The sequence below is a fragment of the Esox lucius genome, chromosome 16 (assembly GCF_011004845.1).
Source record: "Esox lucius isolate fEsoLuc1 chromosome 16, fEsoLuc1.pri, whole genome shotgun sequence".
In the NCBI taxonomy this organism is placed as follows: Eukaryota; Metazoa; Chordata; class Actinopteri; order Esociformes; family Esocidae; genus Esox; species Esox lucius.
Window position 1 is genome coordinate 18,745,578 of NC_047584.1, and position 14,848 is coordinate 18,760,425.

General features: G+C 39.8%; 3 protein-coding genes across 16 annotated transcripts in view; all 3 read right to left on the reverse strand.

Annotated features, from left to right (window-relative positions):
* Positions 1-1,255, reverse strand: part of tanc1b (tetratricopeptide repeat, ankyrin repeat and coiled-coil containing 1b) — a 142,156-nt gene extending 140,901 nt beyond the window's left edge. For 2 of the 6 annotated variants that reach the window (XM_029125838.2, XM_020054922.3), the window contains exon 1: positions 1,075-1,240. The gene's annotated coding sequence lies outside the window, so the exon portion shown is untranslated. Of the gene's footprint in view, positions 1-1,074 lie in introns of all 6 variants that reach the window. The other 4 variants (XM_010890827.4, XM_010890826.4, XM_010890824.5 and 1 more) reach the window with 4 other exon arrangements.
* Positions 1,256-4,962: 3,707 nt separating this feature from the next.
* dap1b (death associated protein 1b) lies at positions 4,963-8,476 on the reverse strand. The gene is made up of 4 exons (XM_010890821.5): positions 8,162-8,476; positions 6,766-6,865; positions 6,469-6,532; positions 4,963-5,525 (listed from the first exon to the last, which is right to left on the reverse strand). The coding sequence occupies exons 1-4, from the start codon at positions 8,226-8,228 to the stop codon at positions 5,400-5,402; spliced, it is 357 nt and encodes a 118-aa protein (XP_010889123.1). The 5' UTR covers positions 8,229-8,476; the 3' UTR covers positions 4,963-5,399.
* A 531-nt stretch (positions 8,477-9,007) lies between these two features.
* LOC105022434 (plakophilin-4) overlaps positions 9,008-14,848 on the reverse strand; it is an 83,726-nt gene continuing 77,885 nt past the window's right edge. For 8 of the 9 annotated variants that reach the window (XM_010890817.5, XM_013137846.4, XM_020054791.3 and 5 more), the window contains 5 exons: positions 13,312-13,396; positions 12,948-13,065; positions 12,661-12,792; positions 10,929-11,002; positions 9,008-10,120 (listed from right to left, as the gene is read on the reverse strand). In XM_010890817.5, the coding sequence (XP_010889119.1) occupies positions 9,872-10,120; positions 10,929-11,002; positions 12,661-12,792; positions 12,948-13,065; positions 13,312-13,396 (658 nt within the window). In that variant the 3' untranslated portion in view covers positions 9,008-9,871. The remainder of the gene's footprint in view (positions 10,121-10,928; positions 11,003-12,660; positions 12,793-12,947; positions 13,066-13,311; positions 13,397-14,848) is intronic. The other variant, XM_034286896.1, reaches the window with a different exon arrangement.

Sequence of the window (14,848 nt, forward strand, 5' to 3'; positions counted from 1 at the left end):
TGACTCAAACCCATGTGGGTGAGCAAGTTTAATGCATATGGGTTGGGTCTTAATTTAAAAACGAACACACCTAATCTAAGAATACAGTTCAAGTGTCAGAAAATACCACATTACTATTTAATAAACATCTCTGAACTGCAAGAACAGAATAAGACGTTGCATTACAGTACAGGTTAAAGACCAATAATATAATAGTAGGTTAAATCTCAGTATCAAATTAGGTTTCAGGGTAATACAACGAATGGACGTAGCCTACTTGTAGATTTAAAGAGGGGTAACATCAATACAAGAAAGTATGACGGCAGGTATACAGGATGTATGAAAATTTGACTCAAGTGTATGGTTGTGTACCCTGAACAAATCATTTGCTACTCAAGTTACTGAGGAAATGTTGTAATGGTTGTAACTATGCCCTGTTACTATAGTATTACCACGTTATCTGTAGTACCAAAGACAAAAACTGGTTTTTAAGTCTCGTGGTGATGCATTGCAGACATTTCCCAAGCACACCAGCCAACAGCACACTCTACGTCAGTCTTCCATTTGCATCAAATGAGGCCAAAATAATTTAACTTCAAAATTGGTTCTATGTGCTGATAGCCGAGGGGAAAAGTTGCACAACTAAAGTTTTAGACTTTAAAAAAAGTTTTAGTTACGAATGGTCTCCACTGTTAACCGATTGGCATATTTGGTAGGACTTGACAGCACGACTAGAAGCTCGAGCTGTCAGGGAGCGCACTTTATTTAAAAGCACAGCAACGATTGTTTAAACAATTTCATAGTACTTTAACTTTAAATGAGGCCATATTGTTTTCAACAACAAACGGGCCTTCACGTACATTTAAGAAAAACATTTAATGAACAACTTCATGTTTATTTTTTCATTGTCAACTCTTCCTCTGAGACATGTTTCAACATAATTCCCCTTGTTAGCTCCTTCACTACACAGTACGAAAAAGCCGAAACTCCACTCTGTAGACATATTTTTACCATAAAACGAACTAAACGCAGTCCAATACGTTCTTGATATTACACTAAAGCCAAACACACTAAACGTGAACGTAAAATGTTTACCTGATATATGTCATGGATATCCCAGCAGAAAGTTTTCCAACAGCTTATCTCCACATGAATCCCCTGATGGACCAAAGGTACTGTTGGAGCTCCTCCCACTCTAAACTCGCAACTCCATGAGGTCATTTAGAACTGGTTGGGTGCGTAAACGCGCATCAACAGCATTGGACTGGTAACCAAGCAATTTAGACTCCAATGTGAAGCACATGCATACCTCATGTGCAGTCTTTATTTCATTTAAGTAGCCTACGCCAGTGGGTTACGTTGATGATTGGGAAAAACTAGAACGCCATGTCAAGCCAGTCATGTAATATGTATCCATATACGATATTGTGAACTTTTTGATATGGTATAAGTTCATTATTATTCACTGAACGAAGAGATTAGTTTGGTACTCAACAGAGTAAGCAATGAATGACGTAAAGTCACTAAAATATGCGATTTACTTTCTAGTCAAGTCTATGGCGACACCGTGAGGCTCAAATGGCTAATGACATTCAAAGAAAACACAGGATCTTAGACTAAGGTAAAATTAGTATTGAAATATGAAATCAACTTCAGAAATAACTATTAAAAGATAAACATGAAACGAGTACATGACACCATACCACACATATGACGTCACACTTTTTACAGTTGTATGTACATTTTGGGTTTGAATATAAAATAATTTCATGTCACATAGGTTTATGGTTATTCTACATTTTTATTTTTGTTATTGTATGATTTGTATACAGTATTATGTCTAAACATACTATATCAGAATTTTAGAAAGTGTTTTTTTTATATATTTATTTGCTAATATTTTAAAATAACTTTATGTAATTCATCCACTACATGCACCCCACAGATATACAATAATGATTAAATAGATCTCTTTTCTAAAAAAAAAAATAGCGGTTCCCTATTTTTTTTCCATAGTTCAGAAACTATATGAAATGTTATTATGGAAGCAACATTTCACACATACCTGTGTGTGTGACTATACTCCCATTGCAGAATTTCCATGAACGTCAAACAAGCCCCTACCCTCTAGGCACTTGCACAGAGGTCCACATGGTGCTGACAACAATCTAAGTGGGAATTCAACAGAGTGGCATGGGTTTGACGGTAAATGAAAAACTTATAAAGCCCTTACCACCCTGAAACCCCAAAGAGCAAACAACAAGAATTGATCCACAGTGGCTAGTAAAAACTCTCTTGAATAATTCTATGAATGGTCCACTTTTGATTAATAAAATAAGCGTAAAATTCAAATTTACAATCCGTCCATCCATCGTTTAAGAACAAATAAACATCATTAACAATTTAACATTTTCGTATGTATCATGTCTCAAGTAGATACGTTGATACAGTCCAGTTTGGTATGTACCAAGAATTATAGTGTACATGCTCTCCCACACATTATTCCTTCTCACACAACAACAATAACAGTTGCCTCAGGTTTTGTTTGTCCCTCCCTGCTCACCCCACCCTTCTAGAAATAAGTTAGACATGAACGCAGCCTCTCATTCCTGTATTGTAGAAATGCACATACCCAGTGTTTTGATGAGCCAGCTCCATTTAACCAGAAAGAGACGACTCTTTGTTTAAAAATAATCCCACCTATGAAAAACATTCAAATCTCCAATGTAAAGGTAAAAAAGTTTTCTAGAATTATATTAAGAGTGTGAAACGCACATTAAACAGCTTGCATCATAACTGTCCTATTATTAGATCACCTGCATTTTCACAACTGACATCAACCTACAAAAGAAATGAAACATGTGGAACACAGATACCCCTCCTCCCCATTATATATTGATTCTGTAGTGCAGAAAAACATTCTTTAGTCAATTCCTTTTTACCTCTTCAGCAAATATTTGTTTCAGCTTAAAAATTAAGGAGACAGATTAATGTCTACTTTCACCCATGCAATTCGATTCCCAATATTCAATAAAAAGAGACATAAAAAAAAACCTTTGGCAAACAACCATCACAACTGCATTGGACAAACACCCCTGTGAGGACCATTTTCCACAGTGCTGCAAAAACTTTGCACCCTTGAATGCAGCTCAACTGCCACTCCTTGACATCTACTGCAACATCCGCCCACAACAATACCTGCCTAACTGACAGTTAAGGACACCCAGGACAGAGCCGCCACACCCACAGCAGATCGACATTTTACTCCCCCCCAATAAATTCCTTCCAGGGCCCTAAAATTTTCCCAGCATTAGGCCCACAGCAGTTGTCATAAGGGCAACCAAGCCTGTCAGATGGCTACGAATGGGCAGTTATTGGCAATTCTACCTACCTGTCTTCAATTCAGCAGGCCACCTATCACTTTCTAAATTCCTTAGCAAGAAATTCAGTGAGGCCTCAGAATTACATACACAGATGGTACCAAAGGCTTGGATGAACAGTGTGAAGAGAATCACAAATCAAGCTGTAGGTCTGCATGGTATAATTTCAGTGCAATTATCTATCCCCACACAGTAGACAAAAAGCACAATGTAGGAGACAAAAGTAAACATACTTCCATAGAACTTTGATATATACAGTGTACCTGCTAAATACAAGGACCTCAATTAATATGTAAAGTAGGAGTAAAATAAATAAATAAATGCGTTACTGCCACTCATTTCTGTTGAACGATAAAGGTTATTCACCTCAATTACTGTTATCAAGATGTCAGGCATAAAAGTACTGCTTTATAAATCAATGATGTTTTTGCTGTAAAAACACTTATGACGGGTAACAAATTACATTTATTGAATTGAGTACCAAAATTTTTCTCAAATCTATAAACACACAATTTTCATATTAGCTAATTATTAACTCTGGTAAACTAGCCAAATGGCCTTCCGGGACTTCGGGTGTGTGCGTATTGTCTATTTTCAGTCAACGGTCATGATTCATGCACAGGTAACCAGCCTTGATTTCAGTGGATCATAGAAGGAACAAAACAAATGCCTTCGCAATCTGTCTAACTTCACAATCTGCTGGTAAGCTTGCAAAGGGTGGTAGCTGTTGAATATGTTTAGTGCTTGCCACCATTTTTCAAAACAATTCATTATATCCCAGTGCGCTATAATGGCCTTTGTCACTGGTATTGACTGCCTTTCTCAACACAATAGCAGGAAACAAAATGTGAAATAAGCAGATGGGCTTGACTTTCAATGCTCCTAACCAAAATGGTGGTTTAACGTCCGAGCACAAGCCAATAAGAACTCCCAGATACGGTCTTAAGTTTTGAAGATACTCTTCAGATTTTGTGATAATCTTATAAGAATGGTTCTGAAACCTCTTATTGGGGAACTGGAGCCATTCAATGCATTAGATCTATAAACAGACCATGCACACCCGGGGAAAATTTGTACCCTTCACAAAATGGAATCTTTTGGCTGAATGAAAATTAAGCCAAACCTTAAATAAGTGATCAACACAGCAACTAAATTGCCAAATATCTTGTGCTTCCACAGGAGCAGTTTGAGAATTGCGGTTATATTCCTACACATGCAGAACATGGGAATACTTCAGACCCATTCTGTTGAACAGAAAAAAAAAAAAAACAGGGCAGTGGCTTACTGCAGTGCACACTTCACACTGAAATACAGCAGCATATAGTTAAAGGATGAATTTGTTTTACAGTATGAGAAAGACTGACTATTTAAAATAATTACTTCACAATAAAGACCAACAATGTTAGAATAAAAAATCTACAGCAAAAAAAATAAAAATGTGATGTGTAAGGGAAAATACAACATCCATTGAGAATGCACTTGTCGCCACCCTGAGGTCTTTACAAAAATAGCAATGCAGAAGTATTTCAAGCTGCTACACAGAAGTGCATACAAATAAAGCTACATGTTAATCCAGAAATAACCCACCAATAAATAAAACAAGTAATAGTTTAATGCCATGCATTTTCTTTATTCAAGCTGTAAACAAATACCAAGTCTTTCACCATGAATACAATACTGAAAACCACTGCCATCAAGTTTATACCTGCTTTTGCAACATACTTATTCTAGAAATGCCCACCATGTGTGCTTTTAATTGACATGGCGTCGCATTAATAAAAGGCACAGTAAATGCTGGTTTGAAGTAAGCAGAATTCCCCCCCCCACAAAAAGAGGAAAAAAAAAGAAAAAACCACCACCCCAAAGTACTCTCCTTTATCACCTTTAAGTAGCAAAGTCAAACAATTCAAAGGTGAATTGATACTTGAATTAAGAAAGTTAGCCAAACATTTAAGACATCTCATGTCCTTCCACTTATGTACCCAACACTTAAGGGTATTTCACAGCTGACTGAACACTCCCCTCAAACTTAAAGTAGCTTTAGAACTTTTTTGGTTGCTGGATGGAGAAGCTGGACTTGAAAGCTGGTGAATGTGGCTTCTCCATCGCAGGTCTGAGTCTGCTGTGCTTCACACTCACTGGAGTCTCTGGAAAGTCATGCCCCCACTGAAAGAAAACAAAAATCAAACATGGCCGTTTAAGCAGTTTAAAAGAAACTGACCATACCAATCTGAATCAGGTAACCACAGGTTTTCAGTGGGTTTTCTGGAGATCGAGATGGTCGTTCCAAAATGTTGACAAATCATTTTTGTTAATTTCATTGTGTAACAGTTGAAAATGTCCAATAACTCCACACATTCTTTGAAGTGCCAGGGATGAGGATATACAAGTTGTACCTTTTGTATATAGTACAAGATTGAAACACTGTCAAGGAGGGTGACGTGTGTTGCGAAACAGAGGACCAGGTGTTCACATCCATTGTGATGCAAGGCAAATGGTCAGCGAAGGAAAGTTCAATATTAGCAAGAGTTTAGTTTAATTTGCATGAGGTTATTAAGGTTTTGGTGAATGATCCACTTGTGGACAAATGCCTGCCTCCTAATAGACAAAAATGTTTCAGGCTAACATCCGCTAGTGCAAATGGGCCCGCTCCAAAGACCATTAGAAGCAAAACGGACCCATTAGAGATGCATCAAAATACAAACGCAAGCCTTTGTGAACAAAGATGCAACAAAGTTCTCATAGGCCAACTGTACCATTTTTCTAGGACCCATTGCCAGATATGAAAGCCAACAACAATGTCACCAAACCAACTGAAAGTTCTACCTTTCCCCATTGTAAAGGATGAAAGATCTATGTTTTTCCACTTGTTTTTATACCTCAGCCATACAGGAAGCCATGGAAGGACACAAGATATACTTAAAGTACAATGTTAAAGCACATGCTCTTAGATTTAAAAATACTAATGAAAGTTAGCTTCTTTTTTTTTTAAGTAGTATATTGTCTTTAAACAGCAATTTTGTTCATCTTTAAGGTTGACAATAATTGGAAGTGATGGAATATCAAATGTTAGATTTAATTATGATTATTTTAAGATAAATATCCTTACCTTGTTGAGTGTTCCTGACAACAAGATACTGATTTGTTGCATTCTGCTGGAGGTAGCTGCAGATCTAAAAGAGCATTACAAGTTTAACAAGAGGACATTGCAGTTCAGGGTTTACCGGACACATTTCATATACTTTAAATACAGTAAGTTAATTCATGAGGTCTCTGGCAAGAGGTGAAACTTGCAGATGTATAAACATCCATTGTTAGACGAGTTTTTGACAGAGTGCCAAACTAACGCTTTACTGAATCTATAGCACACTGTACTGTTAACGCTAGAGATGACAGAGTGCTGTACCTGGATTTGGGAACCTTGTGTTCCCTCTCTGGGTTCACATGGGGGGCTGCATGACTCTCCTCGTAGCTCTTCTTGACCACTCGTTTCCCCCCAGCCTTCACTGTAGAGCCAGAGTGGAATCATTAAAAGTGAGGTGAAAATGGTTTTGCAAAAATTTGCCAAACCAGCTGAAATACAATTACTTTAAATAAATTATACCATAGTTTCTGAGTTACAGTTCATAATGAAATCAGTCAACTGAAGTCCTTAGGACCTATAGTCTATGGATTTCAAGTCACTAGAAAGAAATAATTGTTGGTGGGAGTGTAGGTGTTCAAGGAGGAAGTTGGTAGACCATTTCAAATAGGCACTTAAGAGTTCAGCATTGTTGCCACATTCAATTTTCCATAGTGGCTTGCAGGTTTAGGCCAAAAGAAAAATGTACCACATCCTGTCAAAGCAGAGCTCAAATTTTTTAAGCTGGCCAAAGAATATGCAACTGGTTTGATGGTTGGATTTGTACAATGAATACTTGTACCCATAGGTATCAGTGTCAGAACAGTGTGCTGGTCAGATCAGGTCCCCATATAGAACATTTAAATGTTCAATCTTATTAATGCTACTCTAAACTACAAAGCAAAACGGATCCAAAAATCTCACACTGCCAGTGCCAGACAATGCATAAGAACTTCTTTGGGGCTTCTTCAGGTCACAAGTTTTTCCTTCAACACTACGGAGTAAGCAAAAGGCTGCAACACCTTTTTAAATCCTCTCATAACAACGATGGAATTCAGGGCCAAGACACCAGGTGAGTAATTAAACTGTTTACAAAAAAAACGAGGTTACCTAATCCTGCCGTAGCAAAGTAACTGACACGAAAGGGGGGCATTACAAACATACCGTAAATCATCATAGATGATAACGAGTTAGACTAATTCATTTTGATTATAAAATCTGGAGGAAATACACTAACTATTAAGTAAAGCAGAACTTTTGTCTCAGCCAGCCCATCCCTTGCGCGCAGCTTTGAGCATAATAAGCTACCATGTTTGCAGAAATCCTGCTACGCATTACCGACTACATTTTCACTACGTTTCCTAATAGAAACATCTGTCATTAAAACGTACGAACCACTGAAGGCAATTATTTCATGCATCGAGATTTCGCTTTTTTTTGTTTGTTTACCAGCTACGTAACTGCTGGTTGAGACTGCGCACCGTAGCAACACTACTGATGTATGAACGACACAAACGTGATATGGTCACAAAAAAACAACAAAAAAAAACGCAGTTATAGTATATTATATAGAAACGCAGTAAATGTACACCACACGAAGGCAACGGTCAAAAAAACAAAAACAACCCATTACATCGAAGATATTGACACATTTTATTACTAATTAATACATCACCAATACCTGCAGGAGGATGGCCAGCTTTCAATTCAGGAGTCTCTTTCATTCCGGATTTAGACAGTTGCACCATTCTGAACTTCTGAACAACACTAGCAGAACCACAAAGTAGCTCAACATGCACTCTCTGTTGTTTTTATATCGCTGAAAGGAAACTGACGTAGCAGATGCAGGAAGCAAGCATCAGCAGCATGCACACGCATCGGCTGCATCACATTTATTCCAGTTAAATTAACCTGACATAAGGAGAGAGAACGAATTGAATTGTCTATCCTGTTAGTAATAGATTGGCTCATTTATGTTCAATTAAGGACGTTAATGACCTTGTTCTACCTACCTTCGCTATTGCCTAGTTCAAAACAACTTTTAACCACGCCCCTCTTCTTTGTTTGCGGATCTGAACAAAGCACGATAGATGCAATACAGTGATTCTCCATCTGGTTGTTTAGTTAATGCATTGCTTATCTAAGTCTTTAAAGATCTGTAATATACGAAGGATCTCGATTTCCTTGATTAAATCATCTGAAATGGATCTTATTAAAACATACTTTATATGTAATACATTGTTTTAAATACTAAAACAACAATGAACTTGATATCCAGGCAAAAAGCAATGCCTACATGATGAGTCTTTTGTACGCAATACAACATTCAAAATGATCATCTGAAAACAGCTGTAGTCTGGTAATGAAATCAGATCATAACGTCTGGTCATTCTATTGTGTTTTCTATGTCCCTAATGTCACCCCATTCCTACTGCTGACTTGGGCTTTTGGTCAAAGATTTTTATTCTACTGAGAGGCTGTATGCGTGCAAAGACGGAGCAGATGAGGAAGAGAAGTTGTAGAGCTGTTCACAGACCAAACATTCATATTTATTATGTTGGTTGGTGTGCATAGAAAATGGCAGTGATCCGTCCCATGAAAGGTCTAGGACAGGAAATGGAAAAATAAAGAGAATATCTGCAAAGTCACCAAAATGTCAGCAATTACACAATTCATTTAAAAAACAAAAGTGAACTTTTATTATCTTTGCATGTTTGTGTAATGGTTATCTTTACCTCCTCTTTTTAGTTATTCATATATGTATAGATCTATAATATAGATTTGACATGGCACAAGTCTTTACCAGTGCTGATGAGCGTAAACCAGGTGGCATTTTTTCTGTATTTACAATAAAATGAAGGAAATGTACAAGACTCAATGGCATACACAATCTCAACATTAAGAACAAATACAATTCGATCCCTCTGTACAAACTAACATCATTAGATTTTTTTTTCTTTTTTCTTTTACTGATATGAGTTCATGATTCATTTTGGCCTACGAACATACACATACGCATTCCCCATCTGACACTTTACCGCAAACCTTTCTTTCACATAACCCATACCATCACCATGCTACCCCAGCTATGGGTTTCCAAAAGAAAAACTAACATCTAGACAGAGCAAGACGCTGCTCACAAAAATGTCCAGTTCCACTCTCTCCCAACACACCAACAGCATGATTTCCTGTCTTCTTTAAAAGAAAAAAAAAATATCACATTCCTTGACTTCCTTCTTTCTTTCTTTGGCTAACATTCTATTTCTCCCTCTGCCCTCAGCCATCACCTCGAACCCCACTCTCAGATTCAATTTTCTTTTTTTTTTTTAAAACAAACACACAGGTAAAAGTCTATGGAACAGTTCATCAGTTGGGTTCCAAGATGGAGTCCCTATACCCAGGAGTCTGGCGACCCGGGATACTGCTCCGCCCTGTAGGAAGGCCTCCGTGTGGTAGAGTAAAAGTCCACATAGTTTGTGCAGGATTTCAGTCCGTGGCCATGAGAGCTGTAGTCTGCCGTGGGGGGGAAAGTGACCACGTCGTCGATGTAGGGATCCTCGTACCCGTGAGGGGACTGCAGGTACATTCTGTAGGTGTCATAGTTCCGCCTGCTGGGCTCCTCAGTGTAGTAGACCTGCTGCTGTGGAGACGAGACAAGCAGAATGGAATCAGATCTGTCCATGTGGAATTACAGTTAAGTGTCTGTTCCATTGGGAACAACTGAGACATTTCTGCTTGAAATTCGAGTACAGAGTTAGTAAGTTAGACCCTCAGGCCATTGCCCAGACACAGAATAGGCGTAACCTTTGACCATGAAACCACCTCTTTGCATTGGCTGTGTAGTTCAAAATAATATTGTGCTCAAGTAGGAGAGGTTATTTTTTTCTGTTTCACGTGCAAGAGTGGCTAGGTATGAAATTAATATGTACATTTCTTTGTGCCTATACGAACTCTGTGTGAGACCTCGGAGTGTGGGGTGGGCCGTTTTGCTAAAGGGCAGAACAACAGATTTTCCACCTTCCTGGCTTCATGGGTTTTGTAGTAGCGGCCTTGGTGTTACTGGGCCCAACGCTCTGCCCATTAGACTACCTGGAGTGTGGGGAGAGTGAAGGGGAGTTGTAGGGCGCAGAGCTCCCCCTTCTCCTGACTGTTATCTGACTGAACGCACAGGGACATGTCCACACTGTGACAGGTGCCTGAGACGCGCCCACTGCCGCCCGGGCCATCCTTATCACAGCAGTCACATTCACTCTAGCTCCCACAATGCCTGACGGGCTGGATGTCTTCCAGCTCTCGCATTCATCCACGATGGAATACGTGTCAGTCTCCTTCCATTAGCGTAGCAATGCGAAAACACGGTCTGCACGGGCCAAGTTCACAGTTCGGTAGAGTACAGCTGAGACGGATGGTCGACCAGAAGGGGCTGATTTATAGTCTGTTGTATTTACCTGTGCTCTTCTGGGGTCTTCTCTTGTTGGCGAAGTGTAGGACCCAATATAATACGGTGAGGGCTTTCCTGACCCTGGAATATAGGTAACACAACATTGTGGTATATTAACTTCACTTTGACATAAACATTAATAATTGTTTACCCTACAGTGTGTCAAAAACCCCACCACACACCCCCTGGGGCAAGTTCTCTTTTCAGACAGTTATGCTGCACGGAACAGTCTAACAGGCAATCAGGTTGGGCCTTATGGTTTGGGGGGGGGGGGGGCGGTATTTATCTTGGCATGTTCTGGAGCTAGCGGAACCCTGAAATACGTTTCCCCCCAACTCCTGTTCCCAGCATGTTTGGTTTTTATGGCTGGCCTGGTAAGTGTGTCTGGGTAGTCAGGGAGGGAGACAGGCAGCTAGGCATGGAATTTGGAGGAGGCTGCCCCTTCCACAGCCTTGTATGCTGTGCCCCTCTCAGAGGCCCAATCTGGCAGCGGCATATCTGGGTGCCCTACATAGTCTACGTCCCGAAAAGCAACCTACTATTCCAAAGCTCTGGTCAAAAGTACTGAACTACATAGGGACTAGGGTGTACTTTGGAAAGTAGCCCAACTCTTCCTTAGGGCAACAAAGAATGGCTTCTTTGTTGGGGCTGGCCAGACAAGTGGATCAAAATGCGTGGAAGCCAGCTACTATATTGCTCGGCAGACCCACTTAAACGCAACAAAGAGGCTCAAGGGCATGTTTGAACTTAGCTGATTGTCTGACGAGCCTCAAGGCTCCCAATAAGGTTGATATGGAAGAGAGAGGTATGATGGTGGAGATAGGGGAGAGCTGGTGGTGAGGGGGACTGGAATGTGATTCATGGGAGTGGTGAGGGGGATCAAATGGATTAAGGCCTACAAAGAGGCAGAAAAGGCCCTAGGGAACACTTTGATCGCTGTCTGGTGTGTATGGCTGATATGTTTTTAATAAGAATTCCAGAGTTTTATTGGATATACTGTGCTTTTATGTACACTATTATAAACTGTGGTATATGAGACTGTATACTAGGGGTTTGACATAAACAAATATGTTTGCTGCTCTAATTACATTGGTAACCACTTTATAACAGCAGTAAGGCACCTTGGAGGTTTGTGGTCTATGGCCAATAAACTACAACTTAGGACCGTATCCATGCATTACTTTGTGCCTAAGAACAGCCCTTAGCTGTGGTATTTTGGCCAATACCACACACCTTTGTGACTGATTGCCTGAAGGTGCTACACATGGGATATGTCCTCCATGTGGAAGACAGGTGAAATACAAGAACATTGTGTTCCTTAAACAAATCTCCTCTCGCACACTTCCTGGAGACTTGTGCTTGACTTTGAATTTTGGTTTCATCCAGTTTTTAACAGCAGTAAACACAACAGTTTTTTTGCTATTGAAAATATGTTTGGGGAATTTAGAACTTAAAATGATTCGCTAAAATATTTAGTTAAAGCTCACTCACATTAACATAAATGGAATAACTGTGTGTCTGTGTTAAGCAAACAGGAGTAATCGATATGCTAAAAATACAGCCAATCACAACACTGGCAAGTAATACTGTAACACCATCATCCCGCTGTTACTGCAAATACTATATAACAGACATTTTCGGAAACTACAAATGAAAAATTACACACACGGAATTTATGTATTACCTTTAATTGTAAAGTTATTTTATGATCATGAGACTTCTGTATGCTAAACACTTACCTGTATATTGATATTTGTGTACATTGTTGTCCCCTTGGTTGTTATAAAATTGCATAGTTGACTGTGCCCTCTGATAATCAGAAGGATTTTCTTTAATTCCTAGCATTGCAGGAGACGAGGTTACGCTACCAGCTGTGGAGAGACCAATATGGAGATCAAAATGACAATGTTGAATGGAAACGAGTTTGTGTCCTAATGAAGGGCTACGTCCTAAATGGCTTCCTAATTCACATGAAGTGAAGTGGGCCCCAGGGAACATCCCCTAAGTGAATGACTGTCATGCTGACCTGACTGGTTGACTGGTGACATCTGTATGGTGCTGGTAGGGAGGGTGGGCTGAGACTTGAACCTGTCCCGCTCTAGAGTGGACACCGGGGTGATGAAGTGGTTTTGGTTCCATCCGTCCTGATCACCGGCAGAGAAAAGACAGGGTTACTTTGGCCACATGATCCCACTATAGTCGGCTTCCTACAGTAACAAAATGGGTGTTAAAAAGATTCAGAGGTTTTCCCTAAAATCCAGCCTGGGAGATCCTCTGCCTCTGATAAGCAGGGGATTTGGGATACCTCCAAAAAGGATTTGGGGTAAACTGTGAATTTTGGGAAAGTTGCCATCAATTGGGAACTCTCAAGTCCAAGTCTGTCAGCTTACCTTCTTATAGATGGCCCTCAGGTCTCGGTACTGCCACAGTGTGTTGAGAACCTGAGCAGCAGCCTTCACCACCTTCATGGAATACCTTTAAAGACAGAGACACACGTCACCATACATTCACCACAGACAGTGAAGCAGTGAGCCCGGAATCTTTGGCAAATTATAAGGGAATACACTGCATGTTTCTCTGGTAGAACAATTATTCCACTCTTCGCTGGCTTTCAGATGCTTAGGGCAATGCTTACACAGTAGTTTAAAATAGCTCTCCTTCCATTCTGAGGTGTAACCTCTGCACATATGAGCATAGAGCAAGTTTCTAAGTGGAAGCACAAGTTGTCCAAGATCTTTGTAAAAGGACAACAATCTGTACTGCAATGAATTGTCGGATTTCATGCGATAAATACAGATGTAACGTTAATGTGCACATTTTAGTAATATTACCCTGTAAACTACTACTAACACTTTGTTGTAGCTATTAATTAAGCCATTAACGGTCACCGACATTAGAAACCATTTGACTTTACCTCACATTTCTCTACTAGTGTAATGATATACAGTATCTCATGAAAGTGAGTACCCCCCTCACATTTTTGTAAATATTTGATTATATCTTTTCATGTGACAACACGGAAGAAATGACACTTTTATACAATGCTTTTATACAGAAGGAAGCCTCTTCTAAAGATGATGCATAAGAAAGCCCGCAAACAGTTTGCTGAAGACAAGCAGAGTAAGGACATGGATTACTGGAACCATGTCCTGTGGTCTGATGAGACCAAGATAAACTGATTTGGTTCAGATGCTACAGTTCATTGAGGGAACCATGAATGCCAACATGTACTGTGACATTCTGAAGCAGAACATGATCCCCTCCCTTCGGAGACTGGGCCGCAGGCAGTATTCCAGCATGATAACGACCCCAAACACACATCCAAGACGACCACTGCCTTGCTAAAGAAGCTGAGGGTAAAGGTGATGGACTGGCCAAGCATGTCTCCAGACCTAAACCTTATTGAGCATCTGTGGGGCATCCTCAAACAGAAGGTGGAGGAGCGCAAGGTGTCTAACATCCACCAGCTCCGTGATGTTGTCATGTGGAAGAGGACTCCAGTGGCAACCTGTGAACCTCTGGTGAACTCTATGCCCAAGAGGGTTAAGGCAGTGCTGTAAAATAATGGTGGCCACACAAAATATTGACACTTTGGGCCCAATTTGGACATTTTCACTTAGGGGTGTACTCACTTTTGTTGCCAGCGGTTTAGACATTAATGGCTGTGTGTTGTGTTATTTTGAGGGGACAGCAAATTTACACTGTTATACAAGCTGTACACTCACTACTTTACACTGTAGCAAAGTGTCATTTCTTAAGTGTTGTCACATATATATAATCAAATATTTACAGAAATGTGAAGGGTGTACTCACTTTTGTGAGATACTGTTACTTCTCTAGTTGGTGTCAATCATTTTGGGTTCATCTCCCTGGTCCCTAATTATGTTCTCTATGTGCATCACAAATGGAACACTGTTCCCTATCTAA